Source organism: Geotrypetes seraphini, chromosome 15 (genome assembly GCF_902459505.1).
Source record: "Geotrypetes seraphini chromosome 15, aGeoSer1.1, whole genome shotgun sequence".
In the NCBI taxonomy this organism is placed as follows: Eukaryota; Metazoa; Chordata; class Amphibia; order Gymnophiona; family Dermophiidae; genus Geotrypetes; species Geotrypetes seraphini.
The window spans coordinates 50,445,242-50,468,290 of record NC_047098.1 but is presented as its reverse complement, the minus strand read 5'-3'; the positions used below and the strand labels follow the sequence as shown (position 1 = coordinate 50,468,290).

The following is a 23,049-nucleotide window of genomic DNA, read 5'->3' as shown; positions in this document are numbered from 1 at the left end:
GCTTATGACCTTTAAAAATTCTAAAATTATTTATTTTGTTTTAACTAATATTCACAAAGTGTGCTTTGAAATTATTTACCCTACCTTTTGTTTTTCCCTTTTTTTCTGTGCCCTTATTGTAACTTTACCTCCTTTCCTTCTTTTCATGTTAGTTATTATTGGAATTTTATGTTATTATGTTTAAAGTTGCTTTATTATACTATGTACATCGCCTAGAAAATTCGAAATAGGCGATTCATCAAGAGCTAAATAAACTTGAAACTTGAAACTTATCAATCCCCTCTATTCAATTGCATCTTATCTTGCTTTGGACACAATAGCTTTTCAGTATCACATTTTGGCCTAATCTACTGCTATATGTGCAAATGTATTTTTGCCTTGTATGTGGGTTGCATGCTTTTGCTCTACCTTACAAATATTTTTATGGGATCTTAATTTCCAAATATTCTGCTGCTTAACTGTGTAGTTCAGTCAACTAGAAGCTGGGCTGCCTATTTAGATCCCACTGTCAAGTGGCAGCCTTCTAGTGCACAGTTGTGCAGGAGTAGTTTCCTTTTGTGCAAGGAGTGCATGCAACAGTTCATCACGTCATTGCAATTTGCTGCACCAGGACAAGGTATTGTTCCTGTGGCAAAGTGTAACTTTGTGGAATTGGCAGTCCAGCAAGGGCATTCTTTCTGAGCACACAGTCATTAAAGAACTATGCTTTGATGTTGGAAAGGCCTGATGAGTGTGTTTTTCGAAATCTGGAATATTAATTTGAACCTTGTTTGTTGGTATGCATTGATATCGGGCAAGTTGCTTTATTATCCAGCAATTTCAGAGTAGAAATCATAACTTTGGTTTCTTACTCCTTTGGATACTGTTAAGCATTGCTTGCTAGAAATGAGCTACCAAGTTATTCATGCTAAAGGAGGCTGCATGAATTTAGCTAAAATTGCAGCACTGTGTGCTTTGACAAGTAATGCAGAAAGAAAGCTTGAATAACAGCATTGACTAGAAAAACCTAGTGATTATTATATTTATATCAGACTTTAATATTTTCACTAGAGCTTTACAAGAAAATTTTTGAAACAACCATTTCTCTGACCGGAATAGATACAGCTAAACTGTATCCAATCCTAATGTCGTCTGGGCTTCCTAGAGAGACTCTAGGACAAATCTGGGCTTTATCCAATCGCATCACACCTGGAAAGCTTACAAAGGAAGAGCTTTACACTGTGCTTGCTCTGATAGCATTAACTCAGGTATGTGTGAAGACTCGTGTGCCAGTTCATGGTTTCTCTAGAACTTTACAAATGTTGACATGCACAAAATAAAATCTTTAATGTAAAATAGAATTCTATTTGTATTTCCCAGACCAGCTATAAGTTATAGGCCCTGAAGGAGCAGTGTTTCAAAGAAGTCACACTTCCTTAGTATTCCTTCAGAAGAGCAGGTTATGCACTCCTACAAGCAGAAGGAGACCAAGAATCATTAACCTCAAAGTGATCCTTTAAGTGTCCTATGCAGCTCACAGCATGCCATTATTTTTCAATGTTCAGCAGATGGTAGGTGCTTTTCAAGCTCCAGCTCTCTAGTGAGGTAGGCCACAGGTATAGGGAATTTTTGGGGTGGGGTCCCAATGGGTTCTCTGTACCACTGAATTGTAGGCTTCTGGAGTATTACAAAACAAAAAACAGGCCGTAGAAGTACTGAGGACAACTCTCAGGTCCTAGTCTTGGGGGTACTACATCTGGAAGAGTCCTCCTTCCCACAGTAGCTGTTCCACTGTTCCTGCTGGAGGGCAGGGGTAGTGTGGTTTGGTGCCTCCGCTTCCTCTCCCTATCTCTGGAAAGAAAACTTTGAGAGGTGTAGGAAACAAACGGGGACAGGGGCCACTGTTGCTTCCCTTTGCCACGGGTGATTTTCAGTAGGGTAAGAGGGAGGCATTGCATTTTAGCCCTGCATATCTGGTGCACATTGCTCAGTTGGACAGGTTTACAACCAACACCTAATCAAGGTCTCTGGAGGCAATTTTGTGCTGTTCCACTGGAAAAAGGAGCCAAAGCAATTAGTGCTGAGACATTAAGAGGGCGGCAGGAACAGTGTCTTAAGCAAGAAGTGAGGTTGCTGGGCCAGCGGCTTGCAGCTAGCACTAGAGGCCTCCACATTTGAAGCCTATGGAACTGTGGGCAGTAGCCAAACTTTCTGGCCTGATTGACATATCCCCTGGGGAGTGGGCTTCCCTCTGGAGTTTATTTTATTGATATATTAACCTTCTGCCTGAGACATTGGAGACTTCTTGGCTCCCATTGCCTGAGGCCCCATGGGGAGCGCCCTGAAATGGCAGCAGTTTGATTGGTGCATTGCCTGGCAGGAGGAGGACTTGGTGGATTCCCTAGTGTCTTGGAGTGCCCTGATGAGAAGCTGGTGTCTGCGACAGGTGTTATCATCGAAGATTGATTTCAATGTATGGTGGTGGCTAAGAAAGCAAATAGAATGTTAGGAATTGTCAGGAAAGGAATGAAAATGTTATAATGTCCTTGTATCGCTCTATGGTAGGACCGCACCTTTAATACTGGGTGCAATTCCAGTTGTCATATCTCAAAAAAGATATAGTGAAATTAGAAAAAGTTGAGAGAATGGCGACCAAAATGATAAAAGGGATAGGACAACTTCCCCATGAGGAAAGGCTAAAGCAGCAAGAGCTCTTCTGGTTGGAGAGCAGATGGTTCAGGGTGATATGAGAGCGGTCTATAAAATAATGAGTGGAGTGGAAAGGGTAGATGTGAATCACTTGTTCACTGTCCAAAAATACTAGGACTAGGGGGCATGTGATAAAGCTACTAAGTAGTAAATTTAAAACAAACTGAGGAAAATATATCTTCACACAATGTGTAATTAAACTCTGGAATTCATTGCTGAGAATGTTGTGAAATCAGTTAGCTTAGCAGGGTTTTTAAAAAAGTTTGGATAATTTCCTAAAAGAGAAGTCCATAAGCCATTATTGAGGTGGCTTGGGAAAATTCTCTGCTTATTCCTAGGATAAGCAGCATAAAACCTGTTTTACTACTTGGGATCTTGTTAGGTACTTGGGGGATGTGGGTTGGCTACTGTTGAAAACAAGATACTGGGCTTGATGAACCTTTGGTCTGTTCCCGTATGGCAAGTCTTATGTTTTTATGACCCATGAACATAAGAATAGCCTCACTGGGTCAGACCAATGGTCCATCAAGCCCAGTAGCCCGTTCTCACGGTGGCCAATCAAGGTCACTAGTACCTGGCCAAAACCCAAGGAGTAGCAATATTCCATGCTACCGATCCAGGGCAAGCAGAGGCTTCCCCTATGTCTTTCTCAATAACAGACTATGAACTTTTCCTCCAGGAACTTGTCCAAACCTTTTTGAAAACCAGCTACGCTATCCGCTCTTACCACAACCTCTGGTAATGTGTTCCAGAGCTTAACTATTCTCTGAGTGAAAAAAATTTCCTCCTATTGGTTTTAAAAGTATTTCCCTGTAACTTCGAGTGTCCCCTAGTCTTTGTAATTTTTGACAAAATGAAAATTCGATCCACTTGTACCCATTCTACCCCACTCAGGATTTTGTAGACTTCAATGATTTTTCCCCTCAGCTGTCTCTTTTCCAAGCTGAAGAACATCCATTGAAAGCTGTGAACTTACTGCACTGTAGGAAGAAATACTTCCTTTTGTTTGAACCTGTTTGGCAGAAGAACTTAAACTTCGTTTTACTCCTTTGCAAGACATTAACATTTGGATGTGCAGGCAAGACAGGATGCATATGGGGCGAGTGGTGTCTTAACAGTCCCTCCCTCATGAAAATCCTGTTCTTATACTTTCTGTTTGTCTGAACTGGCGTGAGGAATGCTAAGGAAGGGGAAAGGGCTTACCTTCTAATTTTCTTTCCTTTAGTTCCACCAGACGAGTTTAAGACCCACTCAGGACTTAAGCTGCAGAAAGGTGGTTCTAATTCAGAAAATTTGTATGGGGCACAAGCAGAGTAGTAGCGGTGTGGGTTTTTTTTTTGTTTGTTTGTTTGTTTTTTGGTCAGTGGTGCAAGACCTAAGTGGTACTCTGTTAGGAGGGGTCTTCTTTGTGCCACCTTTGTTTCTTAGTTAATATAAAGGAAGATATATAGTGGGTATACTTATCTAGCTTTGTTATCAAAATATTGTCTGGCTGCGAGTTGCACAGGGCACTTTGAGGCTAGTGATCTTGGTCTCCATCTGTTGGTAGGAATGCATAATCTGCTTGCCTGAATTGGTCTGGAGGAATTAAAGGAAAGAAAATTAACAGGTAAGACCTAATTTCCCATATTAGTTCTGTTTTTTTGGGGGTGGGGGGGGGCACTCATCCAATATGCCCTTGATTATAGCCCATGTCATTCAGTTTGGTGTCTTTATAGCTTGACTTTGTTACTTTTTATGCTGTTATATATGGCTGTCTGTCCTTACCTAGCCTCTGTTTGAGCATGTTCTTTCTCAATGCACTGTTTATATAATGCCAAGGAGTCTTTAAACAGTAACACCTAATACATTTAATTGTTCAATGTTACTAATTTAGAATTTTATATAATCTACTTGATCTGCTGGCTTTGTAAATAACTTCTTAAATGTATTTGCACACTCATAATGGTAATTTATTTACTTGTTTTCATATATATATATATAGAGAGGCATGCATTCTATAAGTCCTGATTCTCTAAATCAGTTCCCCACCGCACCTGTCCCAACCTTAAGCAGTTTCCCGCTGACTTTGCCTGCCCCAGTGAGTCAGCAGTCTATGATGCCTTCTGGACCAGCAGTCTCTCGGCCCCTGAATATTGCACAGCCGGTAATGGGTATAAATATCGCTGCACCAGCCGGTGGCACTTCAGTACAAGTACCAAGTGGTTTTATTCCTTCTTATCCTTCAAATCAGGTCAGTATCATTCTCTTTGTTTTTCTGTTTTTTTTATTGGCGAATTGTTGATTCCTTAGCAGCAACAGATGAATCCAGAAACTTGTAGGTTATGACAATCTACTAGCACAGTGATTCCCAACCCTGTCCTGGAGGAACACCAGGCCAATCGGGTTTTCAGGCTAGCCCTAATGAATATGCATGAGAGAGATTTGCATATGATGGAAGTGATAGGCATGCAAATTTGCTTCATGCATATTCATTAGGGCTAGCCTGAAAACCCGATTGGCCTGGTGTTCCTCCAGGACAGGGTTGGGAACCACTGTACTAGCAGGTGGAGATAGGGGACAACAAACTGAACTCTATCAAATAGGAACATAAGAAAATAAGAATAGCCTTACTAGGTCAGACCAATGGTCCATCTTCACAAACCCATATAGTTGCAACATTCTGTGCTACCGATCCAGGGCATATCTGTCTCAATAGCAGTCTATGGACTTTTCCTGCAGGAACTTATCCAAACTTTTTTTTAAAACCAGCTACATTAACTGTTTTTACCACAATCTCTAGCAACCTTTTCCAGAGTTTAACTATTCTCTGAGTGAAAAAATATTTCCTCCTGTTGGTTTTAAAAGTATCTCCCTGTAACTTCAGCAAGGGTCCCCTAGTCTTTGAAATGTTTGATGGAGTAAAAAATCGATACACTTCCCATTCTACACCACTCAGGATTTTGTAGACTTCAATCATATCTCCCCTTAGCCGTCTCTTTTCCAAGCTGAAGAGCCCTAACCTAGTCAGTCATTTATTCCTCCATCTCCAGGGGGTGGTAGATGGTCTCCCAGCAACTTCTGGTCTCTTTTGTGTTAATTTGATTCCTGTTCTGTTTTCTAGTTCAGTTGAGCCTGGTGCCTACCTCAGCTAATGCTGGTACCTATCTTGAGGTACATCCGAGGTATATGGGTTCCCGTATGAGTCTCTCTGCTGTTTCTTCATACTCTGCTCCATTGGCAGTCATGTGGGATCCCCTTCAGATCTATACCTCCCCCACTGGGAAGTTGAAGTCTTAGTAGTATCTGTAACTAAAAATTCAACCCTCCTAGTAGAGGAGGGTAAAACTCTTAAGGATATGCAAAACAGAAAGATGAAATCTTCCTTGAAGCTTTCTTTTGAGATCTCTGCTTTATCTCTTCAAGCATCGGTGTGCAGTTCTTATACAGCTAGAGCTTGTTTAAGTTTGATTCAATAGGTTGCTGACACTTTCTGATTTGGCCAGTCAAACCTTCATAGAGTTTCATCCTTTAGAGACTGGCTTAGCTTATTTAGTAGATTCTTTATATGAGCTTATCAGAGCTTCACAGCCAGGCATTTATTATGGCTTCACAACTGGGCAGCTGATGCTGCCTCCAAGCAAAGTCTCACCAAGCTTTCATTTTAGGGTAAGCTCCTTTGTTGACAAGAACTAGAGAAATTGGTAAAGAATTTAAGAGATTCTGAAACCCAGTGTTTGCCTGAGGGCAAACCTAAGATAATTTTCAGATCCTCAATATCATCTTTGCTGAAAAGATACAAAGCATCCCAGACCTGGACATGTTCCAGCCTATCAGAGGCCCAGGTATTAGCAAAAGCAATCCTTTTCATTGTGACAAAAGAAATTCTACACAATACTCTAGACATGCTCCTACCCCTCTCTCTCCTCCATCACAATGATGAAGTACTGACCCACTTTTCATAGCAGATCATAGAGGGTCATCTCTCCAACATTTATGAAGAATGGACCAAGATTATGTCAGACCAGTGGGTCTTGGACATTATCAGGGAAGGCTGCAAGTTAGCAATATCTCCAGTTGCAATTTTTTTTTTTTTTTTTTTTTTGAATTCTTGGACAAAGCCTTGCACAAGAAAAATGTGGTCTGTTCCTTAGAAGCAATTTTGCCTGTTCCTCTCTTAGGAACAGGGATAAGGTTATTATTCTATCTGTAGTGTGGTGCCCAAGAAAGTAGGCTCTTTTCAGCTTGTCCTTGATCTCAAACAGATAAACAGTTCTCTTTGAGTCAAACATTTCCACATGGAAACCTTATGATAAGTAATAGCTGCTGTTCATCCAGGGGAATTTCTCATGGATCTAGATCTCAAGGAAACTTACTCTGTATTCCCATTTGGCTTCCTTACCAGTGCTTTTTATGGTTTGTATTGCTGGGAAGTTGCTTTCAATTCAGGGTAATTGCTCATTGGTCTTTCTACAATTTCCAGAACCTTTCCCAAAGTAAAGGTGGTTGTGTCAGCTTTTCTGAGAAAAGAGGATATCGGAGCTCATCCCTACCTTAACTGGCAGATCAGAGTTACATCTTTCAAAAAGTCTGCAAATTACTTCTCAGGTGATCATCTGCAGTCCCTTAGAAGTAACGTGCAGTCTTTCCAAAAGTCAAGTACAGTTATCCCAAAGTCTTGAGTATTTGAGGCTTCATTTTGATGCTCTGCACAGCAGGGTATTTCTGCTGGATCCTAGAATAGACCATATTCAGAGCCAGATTTGTCCCTTGCTGCAAGTTTAGAATTCTTGCACAAGGAATTATGTTAAAGTTTTGGGATCCATGGCGACAACTCTCAATGTGGTTTCCTGGGCCAGAGCTCATATGAGGCCTCTTCAGCAGTCATTCTTGTCTCATTGGTCCCCAGTGTCTCAAGATTACAATCTTTACTTCTTGTGGACCCTACAGGCTAAAATCAGCATGACATGGTGTCTTCAGTCAAGCAACCTTCTCAAAGGAACTCCATTGGCAACCGCACAATGGATTGTGGTAGTAACGGATGCAAACTTGAGGGATTGGGGAGCTTATGGTGTCCATCACAATACTCAAGCCCTTTGGTCCAAAACAGAAGCTCTTTGGCTGATCAATCAGTCTGGAACTCAGGACTGTTCACTAGGCTCTATAGGCCTACCAGCCCATATTCAGAGAAAACACAGTAGGCATATTGTTTTACAATGCAACAGTAGTGGTCTACATTAAAAGACAAGGGGGGCACTCAAGTGCTCAATGTGGTAGAAGCTTGCCCTTGCTTTAGTGGGCAGAAAGACACATACCCAAGGCAACATGGATTCACTAAAGTCAGGACTTGTCAGACAAATCTGATCAATTTCTTTGACTGGGTGACCAGAGAATTGGATAGAGAGAGAAGGCTAGATGGGGTGTATTTAGATTTTAGCAACGCCTTTGACAGTCTACCACACAGACGGCTAATAAATAAACTGAGTGCTCTTGGGATGGGTCCCAAAATGACAGACTGGATCTGGAACTGGTGGAGTGAAAGGTGACAGAGGGTTTTTACCAGTGGTATTCCTCGATTTTCAGTTCTCGCACCTGTTCTTTTTAACATTTTTGTAAGTGATATTGCTGAAGGGTTGTCAGGTAAGATTTGCCTCTTTGTGGATGATACCAAAATTTGTAATAGATACCCCTGATAGTGTGAGTAACATGAGGAAAGACCTAGTGAAGCTTGAAGAATAGTCTTAAATTTGGCAGCTAAGATTTAATGCTAAGAAATACAAAGTTCTGTATTTGGGCTGCAAAAACCTGAGGGTACAGTTTAGGGGGTGAAGAACCTTTGTGCGTGAAAGAGGAATGGGAATTGGGTGTGATAGTATAAGATGATCTTAAGGTGGCCAAATAAGTTGAAAAGGCGACAGCGAAATCTAGAACTATTCTAGGGTGCATAGGAAAAGGTATGGCCAGTAGGAAAAAGGAGGTATTGATGCCCTTGTATAAGAATCTGGTGAGTCCTTATTTAGAATATTGTGTACAATTCAGGAGACCGCACCTTCAAAAAGATATAAACAGGATGGAGTCTGTCCAGAGAAAGACTACTGAAATGGTCGATGGTCTTTGTCATAAGGCGTATGGGGACAGACTTTAAGATCTCAATATGTACACTTTGGAGGAAAGGTGAGAGTGGGGAGATATGATAGAAATGTTTAAATACCCAAATGGCATAAGTGCACATGAGGTCGGTCTCTTTCATTTGAAAGGAAACCCCAGGATAAGAGGGCATAGAATGAAGATAAGAGGTGATAGGCTCAGGAGTAATCTAAGGAAATACTTTTTTTTTACAGAAAGGGTGGTAGATGTGTGGCATAGTCTCCTTGTAGAGGTGGTGGAGACAGACTGTGTCTGAATTCAAGAAAGTGTGGAACAGGCACATGGGATCTCTTAAGGAGAGGAGGAGATAGTGGATGTTGCAGATGGACAGACTGGATGGGCCATTTGGCCTTTAACTGCCATCATGTTTCTATGTTACCCATAATTTCTGTGCTCATATTGCCAGAGCATAAAATATACAAGCAGATTATCTGAGAAACTGTCTGGACTCGGAGGAATGAGTTGTCAATGTCAGGTTTTTCACTTGATCACAAAGAGATGGGGAACTCCAACTCTGGATTTCATGGCATCTTGTCGCATTACAAAGCTTCCTCGAGTCTTAAGTAGAAGAAGAGAGTCTGGTTCAAAAGATGCACTTCTCCAGAAGTAGCTAGAAATGGAATTGCTATACATCTTCTTTCCCTAACTGATGATAGGAAGAGTCCTCCACAAAATCCTACTTCATCTTTGATAAGTAATTCTAATAGCTTTAGAACTGGCCCAGATGATCTTTTTATGTGGATTTAATAAGCTACTTAGAGACAAGCTATCTCATCTTCCCCTGCTTTAAGATCTTCTCTCTCAGAAGCCTGTTCAGATAGAGGATCTGTCCACTTTTTGTTTTACAGCTTAGTTATTGAAAGGTCAAAATTAAGGAAGAAAGTTTATCTGGAAGATATTACTACATTTTTGCTACAAGACTGAAAACATTCCACTTATTCAGCATATATACATGTTTGGAGAATATTTGAAGCTTGGTGTGTCTTATATTTTAGTCTTTTTACAGGAAGGTTTAAAAAACTTGCTCAGAATTCAAGTTGTGGCTTTTGCCTGGCAAATTCCTCTCTTGCCACTCATCCTGATGTATTGATTTTCTTCCAGAAGGAGTCAACCATTCATAGCCTCCTCTTTGTTCTCCTCATCTTGATTGGAATCTTAATCTAGTGCTCAAGGCTCTGCCAAAATCTCCCTTTGAACCATTAAAGAAAGCTACTGTGAAATATCTTATGCTGAAGACTGTTTTTCTTGCCGCAACTGCCTCTGTTAAAAGAGTTTCTGAACTTTAGGCCCTGTCCTGTAGAGATCCATTCTTTCTTTTCTCTGAAGCTGGCTTATTTATCAGAATTGTTCCACTGAGAACTCAGTTTCCTCGTCCCGTACCTGCAAGTTTTGCCGCTGTCCCTGCCCCATTCCTGTAAGCTCTGCCTTAACTCGAACACTTAGGATTTTAATATGTTTGAGGCTTGTGCAGATGAGGACAGAACATGCAGGAATGGGGCAGGGACAGGAAAAGAATTCACCAGGACAGGAAAACGAGTTCCCGCGGGGACGGGGAAAAATTTGTCCCTGCTTCATTCTCTAGTTTTAACCTCTGCATTTTCTTGATGTACATAGATTTATTCACTATCTAGAAGTCACTCATAATTTTTGCTGGTTGGATCATCATGTTATGCTCTTTGCTGATTCAAATAAAGATAATGCAGCTTTAAACATAGAATTGGTCAGTGAGATCAAGGAATCTGTTTCTTCTGCATATGTTCTTTCAAGTAAACAATTTCCTGTTTTCCTTGAGAGCTCACTCTACCATAGCACTTTCTACTTTGTGGGTAGTCTTGTGCCTTTTCTCTCAAAGAAATATGCAGGTCTACAACTTAATCCTCTTAACGCATCTTTTCTAAACATTATCAGGTAGACATTGCAGCTCGATCAGTCCTTTTTTAATATCTTTTTAGCCTCTCTTCTGACCATTGTTCAAATTCTTGGTTTTATCGCTTATATTTATGCAGATGATCAGATTCTTGCAGATCTTCCTGATAATACCCCATCAGAGATTGATGCCCTGAAGAAGCTGTCCAAGCGTAGTAATTGGCTTTCACCACAGTGACTTAAACTGAACCCTACAAAATCGAAAGGTTTACTGATCTTGCATAAAGGGAATGTTTCTCTTGCCTCCCCTGTCCCTTATGTCTAGATCACCTGTCACATTTTTATCAACTATTAAGATTTTGGGTGTCACTTTTGATCGAACATTAAGATTCTGAACCCATATCTCTTAGACTTATCAGACTGTGTTTCTTAAGCTTTGCATGATTTATTCAGTTCACTGTCTTTTTACTAAGCCTGCACTAGGGGTCTTTGTTCACTCTCATCATTACTAATCTTGACTGCTGCAATAGTCTCTTGCAAGACCTTCATTCCACTGACTTTCGCCAACTTCAAAGAATCCAATATTCTATGGTTAAGCTTCTCGCAGGCTCTTAGTGGTATGATTATGCTGCATCTTTATGATGTGAGGAACACTGGTTGCCAGTGATTTATAGGATTAAATTTAAAAATCCTTACCATAGTTCACAAGGTCTGCTATTCTGGTTTCCCTCTTTATTTGTCTCAGTTTCTGATCCCTTACTCCCTGGATCGAAATCTCTGATCTTCACAATCCAACTCTCTCTTGATTAGTAGTAGATCTCGCACAGCTTCATCAGCTCCTGTATTTTCAGTATTGTTGACTCCTTTCTTGGGAACACCCTTCCTCTGCACCTCCAACTGAAGCACTCCTTCATACAATTAAAAGTGGTCTGAAGATGCTCCTCTTCTGAGATGCTTTTGACAACGGATTGTTTCATCCCTCCTGCGTTTTGCCTGGCTGGCTACAGCCGATAGCTTACAAACCAGACTTTTTTTTGAGCCCGTGAGGGTTCAAGTTGGATACTGCTGCAGTGAGTGGTCCATACTTTCTTCTGCATGGTACATATGCTCTTCTACATAATCACAAAAATCCTTTCAAAAATATCATTTTCTCATATTTCTGGATAACAGGGTGGTGACTCATTTTGTCCCCTGGAGGCTTTCATTTCTGTCTCCAACAATTTAAAATTCTAAAAATATTTTCTTTTTCATTTTTTTATGTAAATTAAGGAAGAAAGTTAATTTTATGTAAATTTTCTTTGAAATAGTTCTATGACTTGTAATTGTGCATATTTCTGAATCAAATGTAAAGGAGAAAGGGGATTTAATGCCTTCTTGAATAAGCACTGCTTGGATACTGTGTATGTGAGGAGTGGAAAAGCCTCAGATAACCAGGATGAGAGCAGGAATCCAAAATGAAATCACTTCATTAAAAGCTCTGTATAAAAACTGAAACCAGATGAATGGATGTGTATGCGAGCCATATGAATTGGTTGTTGTCACTTTTGTATAAAATGGTTAACAGTTGTTCATATCTACTACGGTTAATTTTATTTGCCTTTTTTAAAATACATCTCTGATGCAAACATGTCTGCACTTGCATGATAGATTTTCTTTGGATTATTTTTGAAAACATATAAGGAATGGTACTATTAGACATGATGCCTTCTAAAATACCTGCTATCACCCTTCGCTTTCTCTGTTACCTTCAAGCATCTGGTTCTATACACTATTAGTCTAGTTTATTCATGTGTTCTTTATTTGTGTTTAATCATCTAGTGTTAAATACACCAAGAAAACTGGGAGTAGAGGTCTGCATGGGAACGGGGATCACGGGAATCCCACGGGGACACCTCTCTAGCCAATGAGACTCCCACGGGGATGGAAGGCTTTGGAAGCAGGGTTCATCTATATAATATAAGGATACGTCAGCCTTAGTAAAAGAGGGGGTTTATAAGTTAATTACCTGAACAGAAAACAAAAAAAGGGTTCCACCAAAGAGATTCCACAAGGAAAACAGCAGCACAAACACAAAAGAAACTGTGGAATTGATGATCCTGTGAGAAGTAATTACTGCTTTTTATGGAGACGGGCTGGGATGGAGGTAATTCCTTGCGGGGATGGGTGGGGATGGAGAGGATCCTGGCGGGATGGGTGGGATTTCTGTCCCCGTGCAATTCTCTAACTGGGAGATATAAGTTGTAATGTAATGTAGCACTCTTATTGCAAATTCTTATTAATAGTGCTTATTCCGGTTCATCAAAACCACAAAATCAAGTTATATGTCAAAGAATAATGATAGTGTGCTCAGTGCTCCTCCTCACCAGTCATTTAGAACTAGACCAGTGATAAAGGGAACCATCACTGCAGCACTTTGCTCCCCAACTGATGATGTATATAATATAAATGCAGTAACAGATAAAAATCAGGTTACTTATCTGTCAGCTGAAAAAGTTGTTGAGGCTTAATCCAGATAGTGGCAGTCTCCCAAGTCAGTCCATTGTAGCGTTCCAAATAAATGACCAAAACCCCCCCCCAGAAAATAGTGAAAAAAAATAATAATAAAAAGATTTTTTAATAAGTCCTTCAAAATCAAAGTCATTACATAACTGGCAAAAATTGTAACAGATAACCTCATTTTAGAAATGGAGCCCTAGAATAACACTTTTTCACATTTTGTGGCAGACATTGAAGCCAGAAGATGACGACTTTCAGGATTTCCAAGATGCCTCAAAATCAGGGTCACTTGACGATTCCTTCACAGATTTTCAGGGTGACACAGCTGGAGCGCCTAAAGCAACAACTTCACAACTGTGTAGCAGGTACCACAAATACCTGTGGTTCTCCTACAATTTAAAACCTTTTGGGGGGCTCATAAGTTTACTAATTGGGTATTGCTTCTCAAGCAGACTGGTTTATTAAGGATTTTAGCACAAAAGCACAAAGTCATTTCAGACGTAGGACTATAGGAGCATAGTATATATATCTTCTCATCATAAACCCATCATTACTGTATTGAAGTAGTAGATGGGGGCAAAGGAATTGGCAACACAGAAAATAGTATATCTAATATTCTTGTAGTATGCTGTTATCAGACTTGTTTTTAGATTTTTATCCTTGGGTTTGCTCTGCAGTCTTTGCGTTTTGCTATTAGATTGAGTGTATAATTATATAGTTTATGCAACTTGTAACTCACTGATAAGGAGACATTAAGGCCCTGATTCTACAAAGTGCGTCTCGATTTTAGGCAGCTGTAGGCGTCCTACAGCTGTCTAATCAGCCAATCGGGATGCACGTTTAAAAAAAAAAATGTTCCCCAGGCAGGCCGCCTATATTGAAGGCGCCTCCGGGAGCCTAGGGAGGCCCGCAAGATGCCTAAGCTCGCCTAAGAGCCTTAGGCGAACCTAGGCGGCCCTACGCGTTTCCCTAGTAGAGGAAGAGACGCTTACAATGTAGGCCAGCAAAATGCTGGTCTACATTGTAAGTAGACACGGCCGCTATACTTATCGCGGTAAGGGATCTCTCTGCCGCTATAAGTATAGCGGCCGTGGCCGCCTGTCCGATTGCCGGCAGGAGAGTGCCCAAACCCTCCTGCCGAAAGATGCCCCCCCGACATTACCGATCGCCGGCAGGAGGGTGCCCAACCCCTCCTGCCGGAAGATGCCCCCCCCCCACTACCGATCACTGGCAGGAGGGTGCCCAATCCCTCCTGCCGGAAGACGCCCCCCTTCACACCCCCCCCCCGCGCTAACAGCCCTCAAACCTCCCCCCCACCAAACTAACCTTTAATCGTTGGCCAGACGTAGAAATGAGGCGGGCCCGCCCCTTCCCGGCCCATCCCGCGAAGCCTAAGGCCTGATTGGCCCAGGCTTTAGAAGCCTGGACCAATCAGGCCTTAGGAATAGCGGGTCCACCCATCCCCACTAAGCCTAAGGCCTGATCGGCTCAGGCGCCTAGAGATGGGGTTTGTAAATGTGCAGAATGGCTCCACATGACTCTCCTCTCTAGGTCACAGAACTTTTTATGGTATTGTAAATAGAACAATGTTATCCACACAAAGTATCATAAGCTATGGTACAACTCTGTACACCTCTATAAATGTGCACTGAACAATTACAGATTATCCATAGCATTTCTTGCCAGATAAGCAGTATTATTTCTGTTTTTTTTTTATTTTACAGTTTTCCCAAGTATAATTTTCATGAGTTTGTAGCTTCTGTGTACTTTCATTTGTAAATTGTAGAAAGATAAAGGATTTTTTTTTTCATTTATTTTAAATGATTTCAGTGGCCCTTCCTTACTGCTTCCTCTTGCTGGAAGTGTAGCAGCATCGACAACCACAGACAAGTATGCCGTATTTAAGGGAATTGTGGTGGATGAGCCCTCTGAAGGTATGAAATCGGTTTTATTACACTGTCTCACTGCTTAATATTCAACATTCATGTTTCCACTCTTTCTTTTGTTCTTTAAAAGGTTATTGCTCACCATGGCAAAGGGAGGGTATTTTTGATAGTGGGATTTGTTTAAAAAGTAATTTAAGTACCGTATCTCATTTCCGCTATCTTTATTTTCCTATCTACTACTTGCTAATTTATTTGTCCTTGGTACTTTAGTTAGATTGTGAGCCTTCGGGACAGTAAGGGAATTTCAAAGTACCCATTCTTTCTTTATTTATCTTATTTTATTGTATCCTTTATTGTATATTTAATGTATATTTCTCTGTAAACCGCTTAGAACTTAACGGATTTAGCGGTATATAAGAAAGAAATAACATAACATAACATATTACAAAGACACATATGCCTTTGTGTGTTTATAAAATGCTGATCTAACCAGTGGAAATCATGCCTATCTTGCAGACATGGACATTTGCAGTTTCCCTGGAGCAGGTGTAATGTCTGTTCCTATAATGTTTGAAGCACACACCAAAGAACATAATATCCCGTTATTCTACAAATTTGGTGCGAAATAAATCACCTTGGTCATTCTTAGACTCATATGTTCATTCTGCCTTGTAGACACTTTTGCCTCTCTCTCTTTTTCTCTCTCTCTTTCTTCATCTCTCTTTTTTCTTTTTACTTCATCCTTTTTGCTTCTCTATCCTCTCTCTTTCTTTTCTTAGCAGTTTCAAATACTCTGAATTCTTCTTACTAATCTATTATATGCAAATGACTGCAATTATGATTTCTTTTGTTCTACATCACTATTTCTTATTCAATTTTTATGTATTTGAACTGCTTTCTGTATATTACTTATAATATTCAATAAAATTATTGAACTAAAAAAAAAAAAGAAGCACACACCTAGATTGTAAAATAAGCTAAATTGCAAAGTCTCCCATGCTGTGTCCAAACTCTGCCCTTTTACACAAGTACTAGCAAAATATGTACCATCGTGTCCCAGTACATATTTTTTATGCCAGTTGGTCTTTTATAAGAAGCTATTTACGTATGTGTGTGGCCACATAGATAACACAATGACTTCCCCCCCCAAGAATCAATATAGTTTTAAAAAGTGGTTTCTTTGCTTAGGCACCTACTGCTAAAGACTTGATTTGGTTACACCCTCTCCCCCAATTATGTTTACAGCAGTCTGCACAATAGTTTCTCATTTAGCAGAGTAACTGTACTTAAAAGACTGCTTAAAATTAATATTCATCTTACAAGGAAATTTGTATCGCACTACTTTGGGGCATCTTAGCCATGGATTGTAAACACACCTGTCCCTTGAACACTGGAGATTTTATAATCTGACTTTTAGCACTCCCACTGTCCTTTACTTCCCAAAGATAAGGAAGGATTCCTGAACTATAAGAATTTTACTGTAGAGTAGCTTAACTTTCAGTGCTGTCCTTGTCTAATCTGCCAATCCAATGATCAGCATCTTATAACCTACTGATTAGATGTGAAGGGACGTCCGTATCTTAACTAGTGCAGTGTTTTGTTGCCAAGTCTAACCTCTTTCCCAAGGCTGGGTTGCCACAGAGGCAGTGATCTTTTTCTGCTTTCCATTCCAAGGGTTGACAAGTCCCAGTTATTGTGTAGTGGTGGCCAGATTTTAGACCCTTAAGATTACAAAATTCTCAAACCCTGATATGTGACCCCTAGTTGAGGACTGTTGCTACAATGACTAGGGTAAATAGGAGGAACTTTCATCCCCACTTGGGTAGTTGCGGATGAACTGTCGTGATGTTTAAAGTCCATTGGAAGTTGCTTTGAATTGAGCTGGAAGCCCAAAGGATTAGGGGGAAACTGCCAGCCCCAAAACAACAAAAAAGCTTGCAAAGTTATAATTTGTATTTTTCAGCAATTAACTGGTCTCCATTTTCTCAAAATTTGCATCATAGATGTGGGAGATAAGTATAGTGCCTTCCGGGAGTTACAGCCTGCCTCCGAGACCAAGTCCTTTGGTAAGTGTTGGTTACAGTTACCCTCCTTTTTACAAAACCGCAGTAGCGTTTTTTAGCAGAGGTTGGTGCGCTGAATGCTCTGCGCTGCTCCTGACATCCGGAGAGTGGTGGAAAACTGGAACGCTCTTCCGGAGGCTGTTATAGGGGAAAACACTCTCCAGGGATTTAAGACAAAGTTGGACGGGTTCCTGTTGAAGCGGAACGTTAGCAGGTAGGGCTGGTCTCAGGGCACTGGTCTTTGACCTGGGGGCCACCACAGCAGCGGACTGCTGGGCACGATGAACCACTGGTCTGACCCAGCAGCGGCAAATTCTTATGTTCTAAAAATTGCTATTGCGTTTTTGTAAAAGGGGAGGATAGTTTATAATAGTTTTATTAGTTTTCCATTCAGAAAACATACAATACAAAACATCTTCCAAATGAAAACATATTTAACACAGAAAAAGGATTTAAGAACTAGTGTGTTGGTCATATTTATAAAGTAGCTGCAATTATTAACTTTGGATAGTATGAACGTCTGCTTAGAGCTGTAAATGCTACCCTGGAGGATCTGGATTTTAGCTTTCTACCTAAGAGCCTAAATCTGGCTTCCTGAACCTCCCTCCCACATTTTCCTATGTCATTGGTACCTACGTGTATTTAGATAGCTGGCTCCTCCCCAGCACTATCTAAAATTCTATCTAAGTGACGCGTGAGTTCACTACCTTCACACCAGGCAGGCAAGTGACCAGGCGATCCTCATGCCCAGCAGCCACCCAGCTATCTAGATGCCTGATGATCGAATAACCAACTTTAACCAGTTTTAACTTTTCCCTCCTGGGCAGTAGCCCCTGGAGACACATCGTCGGTGAAAGAGGATATTGCATGCCCTGGTGGGCGGGTCCTAGCTACAGGATTATTTCCTACTTCACCAGGGTGATGCTCTCCTTTGAGGAGACCTCTCTCCTCCAAGGCAGCACAGGGGCTACGAGACTGGAGGTGTGACTTCTCTATAACATCCCTGTAGGTCTCTATGTACTTCTCTGTCTCCCTCAGCTCCTCCAACTCTGCTACTGTAGCCTCAAAGGAACATACTCATTCTCTGAGAGCTAGGAACTCTTTGCAGCGAGTACATACATATAACTGCTTGCCAACTGGGATATATTGGTCTAGTATAGAGAACCTAAGGATTATATTATATGCTTTATTTAGTGTTTATTTCTTAGGTAGTCTTAGAGTTATATTGTATGCTTATTTATTGTTTGATTCTTTGCAGGTAATGAAATATAAAGAGTTCTCCTGTTGTCCTAATTAGAATAATTGACAATAAATTAAGACTATAAATTTCTGGGGCAGAGATAACACAGGGTCTGCTAGAGCAGAGTAGAGAGATGCAGCCTGAAATTTTAAGGTTCTTTACCCCAGGGCCCAAAGCAAGGTCTTATTATTCAGCTTGTCCAAAGGTGGCAGCTTCGCCATTGGATATATGAAGAAAAGCTGACCAAATTTTTGTTATTCTAGGACAAGCAGGCAGCATATTCTCACATATGGGTGACGTCATCCATAGAGCCCGGTATGGAAAGTCTGACAAGTGACTGTCACTTTAAAAAGCTTTTGAGATGCTTGTGCCTACCCACACCGCTCATGCGTGACTGTCTTCCTGCCTGAAGAGGCTCGTGGTACCTCAATTCTTCGTTTTCTGTGAAGCAAAGAAGTATCCTTTGACTGAACTCCCTTCAGTCAGTGTTGCCTTCCTGCTTCGTGTAATTTTTTTCTTCTCTTTTCATTTGTTTTTATTTAAGACAAGTGGAAAGAAAGAAATCTCTTTTTCTCTGAGGTTTTTCGTCAAAAATTGAGTTTAATTTTGCCGAGTTAATTTTCCCATCCATGTTAAAACCTTGGACAGGTTTTGAGAAGTGCGGTAAGTGTCAGCAGTCCATTTTTATAGCTGACCCTCATACCTGGTGCCTTCAGTGTTTAGGGCCAGAACACCACATCAAGACTTGTTCTCAGTGTTCTTCTTTAAAATTGTGCTCTCTTAAGAACCCGTCATGCTCAGCAGGTGCAGTTGTTCAGCACTTATATGGATTACCACTAAGCCATCGATATCAAAGACTTCTGCATTGACATCGCAGGAGATTCTGGCATCGGGAAAGCCAGCTAAAAAATCATCTGCTTCCAAACCAGCATCATAGGTCTTTACAGCATCGAGTCCCTTGATGCAGACCAAACAACGACACCACCGCTCCCCAGCTTTGCAGGTTGTCTCTCCTCCACAGTGTGCATCCTCTTCGAGATCACCCACTCCAAAACAGCCTAATGTACCAATGGTACTGGCTGTTGAGCCATCAGTACGAGTGCATTTTGGGAGAGACTTTATGGGAGCTTGGTGATATATTTAAACTGCACTGCCTTCTGGTGCTTTCATCGACTCCTTCGGTACCGGCCCAGCTTGAGCATAGCATAACAAGGCCTTAGGAATGATATGGCGATACTCAAGAGGGTTCAGAAAAGAGCGCCAAGATTGATAAAAGGTATGGAAAACCTTTCATATGCTGAAAGATTAGAGAAACTGGGGCTCTTTTCCCTGGAAAAGCGGAGGCTTAGAGGGGACATGATAGAGACTTACAAGATCATGAAGGGCATAGAGAAAGTGGAGAGGGACAGATTCTTCAAACTTTTGAAAACTACAAGAACGAGAGGGCATTCGGAAAAATTAGAGGGGACAGTTTCAGAACCAATGCTAGGAAGTTCTTCTTCATCCAAAGGGTGGTGGACACCTGGAATGCGCTTCCAGAGGGTGTGATAGGACAGAGTATGATATTGGGGTTCAAGAAGGGATTGGATGATTTCCTGAAGGAAAAGGGGATAGAAGGGTATAGATAGAGGATTATTGTACAGGTCCTGGACCTGATGGACTGCTGCATGAGCAGGCTGCTGGGCGTGATGGACCTCTGGTCTGACCCAGCAGAGGCACTGCTTATGTTCTTAAGGGTACCGTTGTCACTGGTCCATCAGAGCACCGCATTCCGCCGGACTCTGTGAGGAATCATCGCTCACCATCTCGACAACGCTCAGCCTCCAGGCATCAATCTCCACATCGATGCGCCTCCTTGAGGTATCGATTTCCTTCAACACATCGACATTCAAGATGTGGTCAATCCTCATCGCGTTTATCTCAAACTTCAAAATGTAAAAAATACTCATCGATCCTCTTTCTCATGTTCATCAGGCCAGTACTGAAAACGTACACATCATTCTTTGTGACGTTCAAGGTTGCCAACTCCCCTGTATGATTCAGACCCGCGTTCTGACTTAGAATGTTCACTTATTTTATCTGTGCCTGAGTCTACTGGTATCCCTTCAGACTCATTGCCGCAGAAAACACCTCCTCAACAGTGATCTCCTTCAGTAAGGCTTTCCTTTTAGAATACATTAGACAACTTGGTAAAGCCTTGCCTGTTAGATTGGAAGTGGACACTGCCTACAGTGCGGAGTACTTGAAGGCTTTGGATTATGATGAACCTTCTAAAGAACTCTTAAAATTGCAGTTACATGGTATTCTTAAAGAGGCACTTTTCAAAAATTGGGAAACGCCTCTAACCGTTACTGTTGCTCCAAGAAAGCTTGATTCCCTTTACAGAATCATTTCTTGTCCAGGGTTTGATAAGTCTTCCAATTCCAAAGTTTATGCATCAGCACTCCCAGGGTGTGAAGGCCATACTATGGACAAATTTGGGTGCCGCCTATATCGGAATTCCATGTTGGCAAGCAGAATCCTTAATTACAATTTCTGCATTTTCTGTTATCTGAAACAACTGGTGAAGCAATTGCCTAGTTTTGACCAGTACATTCCTAAAGAACATCTTGCGCAGTATCAACAACTTGTGAGAACTCTCTCACAAACTAGACAGTATATTGCAAGATCAGCCTATGATGCTTTTGAAATGTCATCTAGAGAATTGGCTCTGTCTGTTGCTATGAGATGCTTGGTTTGGCTAAGAGTTTCTGACATTGTTATTAATCTTCAGGACAGATTAGCCAATATTCCATGCTTAGGGAATGAGCTCTTTGGATTCCATTGAACCAGCCACACAAAAGTTGATGTTGCTTGAAACAAGTTGGAATTCTTTGGTCAAGACAAAGACTAAACCTTCGACTTCAAGGAAACCTGCTAAATCTTCTTATTCATATCAGCGGTGATATTCTACTAAACCGTCTGTGTCTAGACCACCACTTAAGAGAAAGCAGATGTAAAAACAATCTCAGAAACCTCAGACAACAGCTCCTCAAAAGCCTACTCAGTCTTTTTGATGTGCTTCTCAGGGGTATAGCTGCTATTCCCCTATCTCAGCTGCTTCTTCAACCAATCGGAAGTCGTCTGTAAATATACCATCAATGTTGGACTCTAATAACAACCAATCTGTGGGTCCTCAAAGTCATCAAAGAGGGTTATTCTCTTCATTTTCTCTCCAAACCTCCAAATCATCCTCCAAGAGAGTCTTCTTTGAACCCTCAGCAGACTGCCCTTCTTCAGGAAATAGAGAGTCTCAACTAAATGCCATAGAAGTAGTGCCCCCTCTACAGAAAAATCAGGGGGTTCTACTCCAGGTATTTTCTCATTCTGAAAAAGATGAGATCTGCGTCCAATTCTTGACCTCCGTCACCTCAATAAGTTCCTAGTCAAAGAAAAGTTTTGAATGTTATCCCTAGGAACTCTATATTCTTTGTTAGATCAAAACAATTGGCTATGCTTTCTAGATATAATAGAAGCATATACATATATACCAATTAATTTGACTCGCAGAAAATTGCAGCGGTTTCGAATTGCCCATCGACACCATCAATACAAAGTTCTGCTATAGAGCGATCCTGACAGTCGGATGGGGGCGTGATTCTGATCGTCCTCATTTGCATGAGGGTGATTCGTGAATCAGCCCCCCCGGACATGGATCAGATCGGATCCGTGCCCTTTGTGAATCTCCTCAACAGTTATCTCCTTTGATCCTAACAAGTTTGGGCCGGCCTGTAACCAAGAGTTAGCAGCCTATATTTCCTTCAGTTAAGCTGAGGCTGGGCTGCAACTCAGGGGTCATGTAACAGCACATAAGGTTCAAACTATGGCAATTTCAGTGGCATTCTTATGTTCCACTCCCATTGAGATCTGCAAAGCAGCTACTTGGTCCTCAGTTCACACATTCACCTCTCACTACTGCCTGGAATCCTATTCCAGATGAGATGGTCACTTCAGCCAAGCAGTGTTAAAAAATTTATTCTCTTAAATGGCCAACCTCCCTCCATCCCATTGCAGTAAGCTAAGGAGTCCCATATGTGAGAATATGCTGCCTGCTTGTCCTAGGATAAAGCACAGTTACTTACCATAACAGGAGTTATCCAGGGACTAGAGAGCTGCACGGGGACAACGGGAATCCTGCAGGATCCGCGGGGATCCCGCGGGTTCCCCTTTCAGATCACGGGGATCCTGTGGGGACGCCCCCTAGGGTCACGGGGATCCCATGGGGACGCTCCTCGTACTCTCGGGGATCTGCGGGGTCCAATGCCGCGAAGCTCATCTGATTTTTCTACCTGCCCTGATGCAAGGCTCGTCTTCCATTTCCTGCCTGCCCTGCTGCAGTACACATAGCCAATCAGAAGTCTTTCCCGATGTCAGCGCTGACGTCGGAGGGAGGGCTTTCCCTGGATAACACCTGTTACGGTAAGTAACTCCTTTTTTGGCACTGAACCGGTCTGAAATTCAAATTTGGCCTCATTTCAGTAAAAAATGCTGCTGCATTTTCAGCTGATACCAAAACTCCCCTGACCAAAAGTAGGCCCTACTCTAACCTTAAGTCACACACACCCTTCCTCTCTCCCCCATCTGCTGTTTTTTAAGGACATTGTAGTAGCCATTTTGACTGGAGCTAGCATGGGCAGGAGTGACT

At 41.5% G+C, this 23,049-nt stretch overlaps 1 protein-coding gene across 5 annotated transcripts in view; it reads left to right on the top strand.

Moving 5' to 3' along the window:
* SYNRG (synergin gamma) overlaps positions 1-23,049 on the top strand; it is a 132,583-nt gene that overhangs the window by 44,829 nt on the left and 64,705 nt on the right. For all 5 annotated transcript variants that reach the window (XM_033921945.1, XM_033921943.1, XM_033921940.1 and 2 more), the window contains 5 exons: positions 1,051-1,247; positions 4,673-4,921; positions 13,405-13,541; positions 15,007-15,110; positions 17,066-17,128. In XM_033921945.1, the coding sequence (XP_033777836.1) occupies positions 1,051-1,247; positions 4,673-4,921; positions 13,405-13,541; positions 15,007-15,110; positions 17,066-17,128 (750 nt within the window). The remainder of the gene's footprint in view (positions 1-1,050; positions 1,248-4,672; positions 4,922-13,404; positions 13,542-15,006; positions 15,111-17,065; positions 17,129-23,049) is intronic.